This window comes from Diceros bicornis, chromosome 3, assembly GCF_020826845.1.
Source record: "Diceros bicornis minor isolate mBicDic1 chromosome 3, mDicBic1.mat.cur, whole genome shotgun sequence".
NCBI lineage: Eukaryota > Metazoa > Chordata > Mammalia > Perissodactyla > Rhinocerotidae > Diceros > Diceros bicornis.
This window is the reverse complement of record NC_080742.1, coordinates 35537012-35549345: the sequence shown is the minus strand read 5'-3', so window position 1 is coordinate 35549345 and position 12334 is coordinate 35537012. Positions and strand designations below refer to the sequence as shown.

General features: G+C 40.2%; 1 protein-coding gene across 15 annotated transcripts in view; it reads left to right on the top strand.

Moving 5' to 3' along the window:
* ICA1 (islet cell autoantigen 1) overlaps window positions 1-12334 on the top strand; it is a 139839-nt gene that overhangs the window by 106726 nt on the left and 20779 nt on the right. For 14 of the 15 annotated variants that reach the window (XM_058526239.1, XM_058526192.1, XM_058526248.1 and 11 more), the window contains 4 exons: window positions 4976-5073; window positions 7162-7214; window positions 10270-10332; window positions 10439-10471. In XM_058526239.1, coding sequence (XP_058382222.1) covers window positions 4976-5073; window positions 7162-7214; window positions 10270-10332; window positions 10439-10471 — 247 coding nt within the window. The remainder of the gene's footprint in view (window positions 1-4975; window positions 5074-7161; window positions 7215-10269; window positions 10333-10438; window positions 10472-12334) is intronic. The other variant, XM_058526275.1, reaches the window with a different exon arrangement.

Here is a 12334-nt window from a genome sequence, read left to right as displayed (position 1 = left end):
GTGGGAAGGACACATGTGCTGAATGTCCATGAATCGCGTGGCTCGTGCACATCATCATGGCCTCTGCTTTTTATTCCTCATGTGTTACCAATTATATAAACACAAACATACACACACCCAACTGAGTTCAGCATCTTTTAACCATGCCTCACTATTTTGAGCACTTTTATTTCCTTTTATAGACAATTATTTGGCACCTTCATGAACATACAGTGTAATTAATGGGAAGTAGCATAAGAAAATTAATTGTCACAATTAAAGATTACAGAAAATGTTACCCAGTTGTCAAAGTTAAACATGAAGTTTAGGTCATTGTGTTAAGGCTGGCTGCTGGCCTTCTGTCGGTGGAATTTGTTTTGCTGAGTAGTTTTGCTTTCATTCAGATGAATGTTGCTGCTGCTTTTATTTTCCTAATACAGGAAGTAGTAACTCCCATTATTATATTAAGCTGTTTCCTTTCTAAGACACTTTTGCAAGCTTGGTCTGCACGTTTCCTCTGTCACGCTGATCTTATATATTGTGTGTGTGCTTACTGAAACCATTTAAGCATTGATGGAAACTATTAGCATGTCAGTGCAGCCTTAGCAGAGAGAGGTTACTTGGTCTAAAAACATTCTTTCCGCCGCAGAGAACCTTTCAGTCTTATATGCTGCTGTATTGCTGCTAATACATAGTGATTTTCATGAGCAATTTTAATGCAAGACCTCGTGGGTTTGGGGTTTAGAAACAGATTGCTTTGACGTTTCATTTCTGGACATGGATTTGAATGTGGCTTCCATCAGCCGGGGATTCCAGATAGTTCCATCTGATGGCTGCCTTGTCTGGATAGTCAGGCCTCTTAGATTCATTTTGCCTGAGCAGGTGTTCGTGTCACACAGAAAATGCTATCACCTCTGACTTTTATGGGTGCTGCTGGGTTAAGCATTTTCAGCTGAGTTGTGGACTTTAAAGAATTCACCTCCACCTCGGCCCCCAGCTGGGCCTTCTCATCAAACCTTGGGGAGAGCAGTGGTCCACCACGGAGAATATCCTGTATCTGACAGTCACACCCAGGAACTAATTTTTAGGGAGGAAAGGGGACATGATTTGTCCTCCATGATGTTTCAGACTTTCTCTAAGCCTCTTTATATCTTCAATGTATACCATCTTTGTAAGAAACAAGTTCTATATGTGGTGTTGTGTTTTTTTCCCAAGCTATATAGAGGAGTATTTAGCTTAGTTTGATCTAAAACTCTTTCTTGCTTCAAGAGATGCACCTTGAAAATATTCTAAAATTGTGGCGATGGTTGCACAACTCCGTGACTATACTAAAAACCTTGAATTATATACTTTAAATGGGTGAATTCTATGGTATATGAATTATATCTCAGTAAAGCTGATGTGTGTGTGTTAAACACACACGATTCCCCTTGGTTTAAAATTCTAATATTTAATAAACAAGTCCATGTGCTCAGTATTAATTTTGCTTGTGGTTTTAGAAACCTTTTCATATTATCCCCCTGAGCCTTTGAATTTCTGAGCTAAAGAGCTCTAATTTTTGCAGTTTAACCTTATGTACATTAATCTATCAACCAGCAAGTACATATTTAGCACCTCTCTTGAGCGGCAACAGCAAAATTGTTATAGGGACAATGGTAATGGTAGGAAGAGAGAAGAGATTGTCACGGGAATTATTAATAATAAATTAAAGTAGCAATTGGAACTGCAGCCATTCTGTTGGTGAAGCACAATGGTGACTTAACTGTGATTGTGGTGACAGGGAGCCAACAATTGAATCCCTGCTAATGGCCCAACAGGGGAAGGGGTTGAAAAGAAGGAGGGAGTGGTTTACATTACAAAGGGATTGTCTGAGAGCTGCTCAAGTGTGGTTATGAGGGGAGGTCAGGCTGGAGACAGAAGAGATGATAACCATGGAGCTGTCAAGGGCATCTCAGGGGCTTAGGCAAGCGCTGTGGCAGCTAGACACTGCTGGCTGAGAGCAGACATGTCCTGGCCCTGCCTCGTGCGGATTGATAAAAAGCGAATGCAATGAGAAGATAATTGAGCAAACCAGGAGGCCTGGACAAGTGTCACAGAATCAAAAAATGAGTCTTGGAGCCATCAGAACCTCAGCTGGAAATACTCCTGGCTTCACTTTGACCAGGGTTGGACCACTCTTTGAAAAATAAAACTGCTGGAAGGGGTGTTTGTGTGTGTGTGTGTGAATAAAACGCTGTGATTGGCAGATCTATTGAAAAGAGTAAGTCCTTGACATCTGTTGAACTCCTTCTTATGGTTGCACATTTCCAAAATATACACACACGCACACACACGTGCCCAGCTTTTACCAGATGCTTTGGGATGTGTATATATAAAGAACATCTAGACTGCAGCCCATGTTCTAATTGCCTCATTTGTTCCAATACTGTCCTTTATACCGTTTTCCCCTCCAGCCAAGGATCATGGATTCCATTTAGTTGTCATGCATTAGAAAGACAGAAAGAGCAAGAGAATATGATGAAACTAATGGGACGAGATGTTCAATATTGATGAATGTGGGTAAAGGAATGTTCTCCTGTGTGACCCCTGCTGACCTCTTTATCCAGGCCTCCTAAGACTTGTACTCTTGCCCACTTCACTGCAGCCCCAGTGGCATTCTTTTTGTTCCCCAAATAAGCCAAGCTATTCCCACCTTTAGGCCTTTACACTCGGGGCCCCCTCTTCTCCCTGGGCTGTACATGGCTGTCTGCTTCTTGTCATTTAGTTCTCAGTTGAAATATCACTTCCAAGAGAGGGTGTTCCTGCTCACTGAAGTAGTGACCCAATCACTCTCTATCCCCCTCTTTTAATTCTCTGCCTAGTCCCATCACTAGCTGATAATTTTGTCTGTCTTATTCACCAACATATCCCCAGCACCCAGAAAAACACCTGGCACTTGGTAGGTGCTCAAAAACTAATTATTGCCTGAGAGTAACTAATCTAAATGTCCAGAAATAAGGAGTCATTAAAAATGATGGCAATGCCTTATGGATATGGTTTATGCAAGAAAATGCTTTGGAACTCCAATCAGGGGACATACAGTCAAAGAGAAAACCTTGACCATACGTTATAATATTGGTGAATGAATGTACACTTGTATATTTTAATTCCATATTAAATGTTGAAGATACATAAAAATCTTTTTTATATTCTCCACTCTAAGAAACTGTTTTGATTATGAAATACCCACGCAAATATTGGTTAAGAGGCTATCTACTCTCTATAAAAATGTGTATATATACAATGATTCCAACTATATAAGTAGTCCAGAGTATGAAAAAAACAGAAAGGAAATGTATGAAAATAATAAATCATGGTTTTAGTGAAATGGAATTATGAGTAATTTTTCCTTTTTTTATTTTCCAAACATTCTACATATGGTTCTATTATTTTTCTAATTTAAAAAATATTTTTAAGAGACAAAACATAATAAGAATAAATATAATCAAGTATTTCTAAAACTGTAAATGCAGTTTGGAGATGGAAGGACTCTCTTGAATTGGCGTGCCTTGTGAACGTAGCTTTATGGAAAATAGTGGTAATTGATCTGGGCTTTGCAAAGACTGATAGGACTTTTGAGGGTGGACAGATAGGTAGAGAGAGCTTTTTTCATTAAAGAAGCAGAAAGAACAAAGACAAGAAGGGAGCAACCAGCATGTAGGAGATCCATTCCCCAGGCCTAAGGGAATGGAAAGCTCCTGTTTGGGGGTTAGCGGGAAGTGATCTGGGAGAATAAGATAGGATCACATTTTAGAAAATCTATAAAATTAGGCAGAGAGGTTTAGACTAGAAGTGGAAAGAAATAAGGAACTATTAAGGGTTCTTGAGAAAAAGGGTAACATGATAGCCTGGGTGTTTTAGGAAAATTATTCTGTGCAGGAAGTGAAACAGAGCTGGCAGTTCGAAGGGGTGACACCAGTGTCCATCTGGTGTCCGTGGCAGACACCAAAATCAATCACACCTCTGCTCTGCTGGGATTCGGCCTCCAGACCATCTTCATCCAGCCCTCCAGTCAGCCATCGCTAATCAGTCGGAGTTGGCGTATGGAACTTAATTGCCTTCTTCTGTGTGTGTGTCGTACTAGAGAAGTGAAAGATGGGAAGATGGAAGGGAGGAGAAGAGACAGGAGGGCCCACAGGATGGATTTTAATAGTTCTGAGAATATAAGCAGGATAAGTATCGAGATGTTTCTTCTGTATTTGTAGGTTTGTATTTTAATTAGGGCCAGAAATAGAGATCTTGTTGTATAACTTCTTATTCAGTTGTTATAGAAATGTTTTGCTTTTTCAGCTTTTGTCACTAGTGTACAGTTTCTAGGCACTTGCTTTTTAAAAAGTCTTTCCTTAAATATTTAATAAATCTTGAGAACAGTAACTCCAAGAAATTGTGTGCCATAAAAAGACTCTCACCCATTTTTAATCTACAGAGTCAGATGCACCTGCTCTGTCCACTCATGGGAGTTAACTTGTCAGAATATGTTAAGCCACTATTTTTGGTTAAAAAAAAGAGTTTTGTTTTCTCTGTTTTTTTTTTTTTTTTAACTTTTTAGATTGCAAAATAGCAAACAAAATTAAAAATAAAATGAAATTGTCACATCTTTGGGGGAGAAAAAGCTTCTCTGTCAGAGTGTGGGCTGCAAGCAGAACAGAATGTTTATCTTAGCTGCATGTTAAAGATGGAAAATAAAGTTAGCAATAGCCAAAAGGCTCTCTTTTGAATAACTTATCACAAGAGGGAAAACACAAATCTAGTGGCAAAACAACTCTCCTTTCTAGGCTAGTATTTCTTGGATAAGTCTGAGAACATATAAAATTTCATTTCTGTCCACTTGATTGGTTCACAGTAACCTTTCCCAACCTCCAATTCAAGGTTTGGTTGCTGGGACCAGTGGCAGTTGAATTTTTTATTGATCTGTCTTTTTCGTTCTTTTTTTGTCCTTTTCATGATTGTGATCAAGAGCTTACAAGACCCTATGAAAAAACTGGTTGAGAAAGAAGAAAGGAAGAAGATCACCCAGCGGGAAAGTGCAGAGGCCGCAGTGGAGGAGCCGAGTCAGTAAGTCCCGGCTGCTTCTGTTGGCAAAATCTTTCTTCCCACCGGTAAGGGCAGTACAGGCCTCACTGACCAAGTCTGCTAGGGCCTGGGACATGGCGTAATTGCTTTACTTCCTCCCTTCTCAGAGTAGATCTATTAAAATTGAGGCCAAACTCCCCTCTGGCATCTTCTTGCTAGGCCAGGCGTCACTCACCCCAATCAGAGACCCATTTCTGAGATCTTAGAAGAGGCACACTTGGGAGGAGTTGACCGGGGCAAGAAAGGGCAAATGTCCCCAATGCTCCCTGGCTCTCTGTCTTGTGGCCTCAGCCCCAGCTTCCTGTGCTCTCTCAGGTTTCTGGACCCTATCTGGTCCTTTCGTCACCGTCCTTTACAAGATCCTGTCCTAGATAGGAAATCCCCCCCGCTTTTCTCTCAAGGAAGGAAATAACCTCTGAAATTGCCTTGTTATCGCCTGTAGTACTAAGGTGTTACCCAAGTGTTGGGTTTTGACATTTTGTTTTCTACTGCTCAGACCTGTTTTCTCCTCCGTGGAGCAGAGAGCCGCTTTGAGTACAGGAAGTGACTGTTCCATCTTCATTTCTTGCCTCTTTACAAAGAGGGTGCCTCCTATCATTTTAAATGCTGAGACGAGCTTTGCAACATACATGGTGAAAGTTTCCTAATCTCATACAGCAAGGAAGAGGTTTAAGTGTGAATCTGTCTTTTTCTATTGAGATGTCATAGCCTGCAGGAACGGGATTAATCTTGAACTGGCTGACCTAGGAAAACAAAATAGATGACCTTACCTCTATCTGCTATTCCTTTTCCAAACACAAAAATTTAGATGACAATCTTACAGTCAAACAGCCTTATGTTTTTACTGTGTTTCTAAATAAAGTTTCAAATATATATATATATATATATAGTCCCACAGAAATATTTGCAGCCAATATTAGCCACTTTCAATTTTAAAGCAAATACTAGTAAGTTTATTTAGTGCAGAATGAAGGCAAGTTTTCACTGTAGGAACAACTCTAGAATGTGATCTGAATCTAGTACAGTTGACTATTTTAGGGGGAATCAGTTTAACCTATTCTTGGTAAGAGTAATAATGCCAGATACCATTTAGTGAGCACCTACTATCTAGTAAGCACAGTGCCATGTGCTTTATTTAGGTTATCTCAGCTCATTCTTATGGTAGCCTGCCATGTAATCAAGGTAGGCATTTCCTCACTGTGTAAATGATGGAAATGAGGCTCAGAGAGAAGGGACTGCCCACCGCCCCTGGAGTAGTAAGAGGCAGAGCCTGGAGTGAGTCCTGGCACCTTGTTTTTATCGTATACGTTAATGCCATCAAAATAAAGCGTTAGCCTTTACTCAGAAGGGAACTACTTAAGATTGTCTTGATTGGTTTTAATTAATGTCAGATTTCTCCGTTATTTTAGGACTTCATTTTTAAAAACGCAAAAAGTATAACCTAATAACTATTTAAAATGACAATGAAAATTTAACCAGAATCTTGTTTAGAAATAGCAGGTAAAGGTGAACCACCATGCTAGGAGAGAAGTTCAGAGGCACCAGCTGAGTCTCAGGATGCTGATGTGTCTCTGCCATGATCTCACCAAGGTAGAGTGAGAGTTGAGTAGGCCACAGTCTGCCTGGATTTGAGAGTGATCCTGCTTTCAGCCTTATGTAGTTTAGCTAACCTCATGAGGTGTCCTCTCCTGTAACACCAAGAATCAGATGGGCACTTGCTTGCCCATTGATTTTTTACTATGTGTTTAAAAGTGCTAACTCTAAGTATCTATCTTAGTTATGCCTAACTGCCCACCTAGATATTCACAGAATATGTGCCTTATGATGAAACAAAATTCAGATATTAAGTTGCTACTAACCAGCCTAGGGATGGGAGAAAGCCAGCAAATTTTTTTCTTCTTCATAAAATGTATAGCATGTAAATGACTCTATGTTCACCTTTCGCGCGCGTGTGTGTGTGTGTGTGTGTGATAAGTGCAGTAATAGATATTGTACAGAAAATCTGGCTGTATCATAAATATAACATTTTCAGAACTAGATTACTAAACTTTTGTTTTTTTTAACTTTAAGATTAATTTCATTAGAGGATGAAAACCAGCACAAGGAATCCTCTAGTTTTAAGAGTAAGTATGGATTTTTACTTAGAATTGCTTCTGAAAGACTGCCACTCAGCAGCCAACTCGTCTTGTTTTGGCAAACTCCTCCTAGGCCTTTCTTCTTTTCCAATTGAGAAAAGTCTATATTAATTTGCTTCTTATTTTTTCAGTTTTAAATTTTCCAATGTCAATGATGTCGACCCTATAGCATTATTGAGAGAGGCTGTATATTTTGAACCAGAAAATAGCATCATTAGTCTCTTCAGCAGCAGCCCGTCAGAGGAGTATCCGCAATTGAGATGTGACAGAGAGCTATTTCTGTTATGACAGATGATGACATTTCTGCTGTCACTGTGACTACTTCTAACTACCATTTGGGCTGTAGAGATAGTTGTAATAAGATTACGTGATTACATCAAGTGAGTTTGATTTTCATTGTGTTTGAGGTGGGTGTTAATCGTTGTTGGGAACAGATGGAGAGAGCTCAGACGTCGCTCTTCCAAGTGATTCCTGGGCCTGCTCTGTAATGAGTGACACCAGATCCCTCAGGTTGACTCTCATGCAGTCAGAAAAGGGATCAGAGGGCCCGACCCCATGGCCGAGTGGTTAAAGTTCCACATGCTCCGCTTTGGCGGCCTGGGTTTGCAGGTTCGGATCCTGGGCGCGGAACCTCACCAGCCACGCTGTGGCGGTGTCCCACATATAAAATAGAGGAAGATTGGCACAGATGTTAGCTCAGGGCTAATCTTCCTCAAGCAAAAAAAAGAGGAAGATTGGCAGGGGATGTTAGCTCAGGGCGAATCTTCCTCAGCAGAAAAAAAAGAAAAGGGATCAGAGCATTGGTAGACATACAATATGCTATGAAGGGCTTGTCAGCTATTCCTGTCTCCTGCCATTACTGCCAGTTCTTTCATTGGTTCTTCTCAGAAAGAGGTGTAGAGGCTGTGGTATGTTGTGGTAGAACTAAGGTGATGTGATCTTGAGCCCTTCACTGGGACTCAGAATCCTTGGAGAGGCAGGGGAAAGTTTTACAGGTGATTTGAAGAGAACTAAAGTTACCCCAAAGTTACCCCAACTAAAGTTACCTCTGTTGCGCCTGGCCCTCCTGAGGACGTATCTGCCTCTGCCCTGCTCTGCCTTGGCCACGGCTGTCTTTCTGGGAGATAGGAGAAGGCAAAATAGATCCTGGAACTTCCACTCTCTTCCATCCTTTTCCTCCACCCTCTATCTTCCTTCCTACTTTCCAACCACTTGCTTCACCCATGTTATTCTTCTCCCACTTTACTGCTTCATTCACTTTTCTCCCATCTGCCTTTCAACAGAAATAAAGAAAAAAACTCTCACTTTTTACCTCTTGAGCTTGGCTTCATGTCATCTGTTCACACATGTACGGCTTTACTTACTCACGTACTTGTTCGTTTGTTCACAAGATGTGTATTGAGCGCCGCCTCCGTGGTGGGCACAGCACTGGGCTCTGGGCATACAGTGGTATACCAGACATAGTCAGACCCCTCCAGGATGGGGCTTGCAGTCAAAAGGGGAAGCAGGTGGTGATCTAATAATTACACGAGTAATTGGACAACTCCAACTTTGGCAAGAGCTGCCAAGGCTATGGGCATGTGTGATGGGGAGACCACCTGTCTGAGAGGACCAGGGAAGTAGCTAAGTCAGGTGCTGTTGCACAACCTGTCAAAGCCAAAGAAATAGCCTGAGCAAAGACTGTGAGCCGGGGAGGGGCAGGAGGAGGTCGGAGGAGCAGTGCTCTAGAGTGTGAGGGAGGGAACAAGTGGCAGAAGGCAGAGAGGCAGGCCGGCCTGATCTCGTTGGCCGTGTAAGAGCTCGCCAGCTGTATTGATCCATACCCTCCAGCCTCAGTATCCCTTGGTGCTGACAGCATGAATCATGTTGTGGGAGTCTACGTAATTGAATAGAAAAATTTTAGTTTTGTGGGAAAATGTAAACTCCAGTTTATTGTATTTGTATTCGAGTTTTACATCGCAATATAAATCATATATTTATACAATGTGTGACTATAGAGAGGGATCAAATTGTCTTTTTCTTTGTGCAGTATGTTCACTTGTTGGTAGTATTTGCATAATATTTTGAGATTGTAAACGTTGATCACCTTGTTTTATATATACGTAGAATGGAATCCATCATAATGAAGTATCATCTGTCTTTTATTCTGTGACCTACAGGAAGTCTAATGTACATATGAGCAAACCAAGTTTTAAGGCTGTTCTATGGTGTGTTTGTGTGTGTGTGTGTATATATATATATATATATACACACACACACACAAATACTTGATTGTTTAGAGCAGTTTTTGGTTCATTGCGAAATTGGGCAGAAAGTACAGAGATTTCCCATATACCCCCTCTTCCCACACATGCATAACCACCCCCATTATCAACATCCCACACCAGGGTAATTCATTTGTTACAATCGATGAAGCTACATTGACATATCACTCAAATTCCGGAGTTTATGTTAGGGTTCACTCTTGGTGTTGTACGGTCTGTGGGTTTGGACAAATGTATGATGACGTGTATCCACAATTGCAGTATCATACAGAGTAGTTTCACTGTCCTAAAAATCTCCTGTGGCTTCACCTATTCGTCTCTTCCTCCTCCCAAACCTCTGATCTTTTTACTATCTCCAAAGCTTTGCCTTTTCCAGAATGTCATATAGCTGGAATCATGCTGTGTGTAGCCTTTACAGATTGGCTTCTTTCACTCAGAAATCTGCCTTTTTATTTTAGCCAGGCCCATATGGCTAAGGTTCATTAGCACCACCAAGTAATAGTCAGTTACTTAAGTCACACATTCATCCATGGAAGGAGAATTGTTAGATCAGTGTCATATAGTTTTCTACTAAACAAAGCAAAGCTTCAGGGCTGTAAGCTCCCTGTTCATTGAGAGCCAACAGCTTGAGTAAAATGTAACCTGAGGATCCTTGCTTCTGCATGAGTGCGTTTGTGGATACCGTTTCTTCCCGAGGCTGTTTGCCTTACACTGCAATAGTACATGAACACACACCATTCTGAATGGGTGATAACCAAATGCATATGTTATATTTGCAGCTGAAGATGGAAAAAGTGTTTTATCTGCCTTAGACAAAAGCTCTACACATAAAGCATGCTCAGGTAATCTAGCTTAAGGAAAACAACTCCATTTTAATAATTAGACTCCTTACAAAATGAAACTGACTCACAATTTTGTTTTCTTTCTCCTCCTCTGATGGCCCTATAGATGAACTGTTAGACATGAAACCGGAGGAAGGTGGTAAGATTTATGCATTTCTTTGGAGTTATAATTTGTTTAATTTTTTTAATACTGTTTTTACATGTAGGAAAATGTAATGTTTATCTTTTGAATAGCTTTGCATTCCTAAGAAAATTTTTTTAGGTGACTGTGGTTTGTCTTTAGAAATGACTTTAAATATATCCAAGCAGAAATTAGTATGTGTGGATCTGTCCTCATTAGTATGATTACATAATGTTCCAACTACTAAAGCTAAAAGCTATTATGTCAAAGGTTATATGCCTATTTGTAGAAAAAACATGGCTTTCAGAATCAGACAAACCTGGATTTGAATACCAGTTTTACCATAAATAATATGTATGGCTGTAATTTGCTTCACACTTAAACGCTTTCAGCCTCTGTTGTTCTCAGTTGTAAACTCGACCCACAGCAACAGTCTTGCTGGGTTGTCAGGATTGGAGATCGTGTATGTAAAGAGTCTTTCATGGTCTCCGACACAGGGACACTCTTCAAATGGTAAACAGTTGAGATAATAGGTCTAGAAATGTCCTGATGGTATACTGTGCTGCATCTCCATTGAACCTTAGTTAAAAATGCAGTGGGAGAGCTTGCCTGGCTAGTCCCACACCCAGGTTCACCAGAACCAAACAAAATCCAGGATCCTGGATTTGGAGGAGACATGCGTAGTCTTAAGTGTTCCCAAGAAATTGAGTGTGTTCAGCCTGGCCATAGCCTTTGCTCTCCATCCTACTAAGGGTTTCCTTCTAATGATTTACCGTGAGTCCAAAATACCCCTGAGATTCCGAGCCAAACATGAGAGCACCCCTTGCCCTGGTGGCTGGCACACAGTCTGCTCTGGTCTTACAGGTTTCTTACAGGACTAGAAATGGGCCAAGATCATCCTGAAGGCCCCAGTTAACTAGGGCCGACAATTTTCTCCATTCAGTCTGAGCTTGCTTTGGATTTAATTCCCAAACTGTGAAAGGAAGAAAGTCTGGAAAATTGAGGACATTGGTTAAAATTTTTTCAAAATTGGAAAGGCAACAGAACTCGAGCATTAAGTTTCCAGGACTTAGGGATATAAACTTGAGGGCAGAAACCTGCTTTCCTTATTAATTTCTCATTCCAGGCAACACACTGTGAAATATTTCATGACATCCATGTGTATTTTATTTGAATGACTACTTATTTGTAAATGTTGAAATCACATCAAGTCATAAAAAGTACAAAGCAAATAGTTAACGCAGATTGCCATTACATGGCCTCCATTTTCATAGAAATGTTTTCCCCTGGGCTTAAGGATAGAATATTTTGATGAAATAAAGGTGTTTTCTTTACAAATTATTTTTTTGGAGGGGGAAATATTTCCGTCATACAAAGGTGAGATAAAGACAATAGTATGACAAGCAATAGGTACCCACCGCCTAGTTTTAGCAAGTCTTAACTTTTAACAGATTATTTATAATCATACATATGCTTCAACTCTTTTGATAGGAAGATTGTTATTTCTCCTGTTCCCAACCTGTTGTTATGTAATTTGCTTTTTTCTTTTATTTCCTATTTAATTTCATTATTTTGAGAAATATTATTTTTGAATAGGTGGTATATTCACATTGGTACAAAAAACAAAATGATAATAAAAATGTATGCAGTAAAAAAACTCTCACTCCCATTCCTGCTCCCCATTCTCCTCTCTAGTCCAATATTCCCATCCCTCAGTATATCTTTCTAGCATTTCTTTACATGGACACAAGCAAACCTGAGTCTATATATATATCTCTGTTTCCGCCATCTGACAAAAAAAAGTTCTTGGTTTTGGATTTTGACTTTTTTAACTTGGTAGTGATGATACAACACTAACCCAGTAGCCGTGCATTTCTTCAC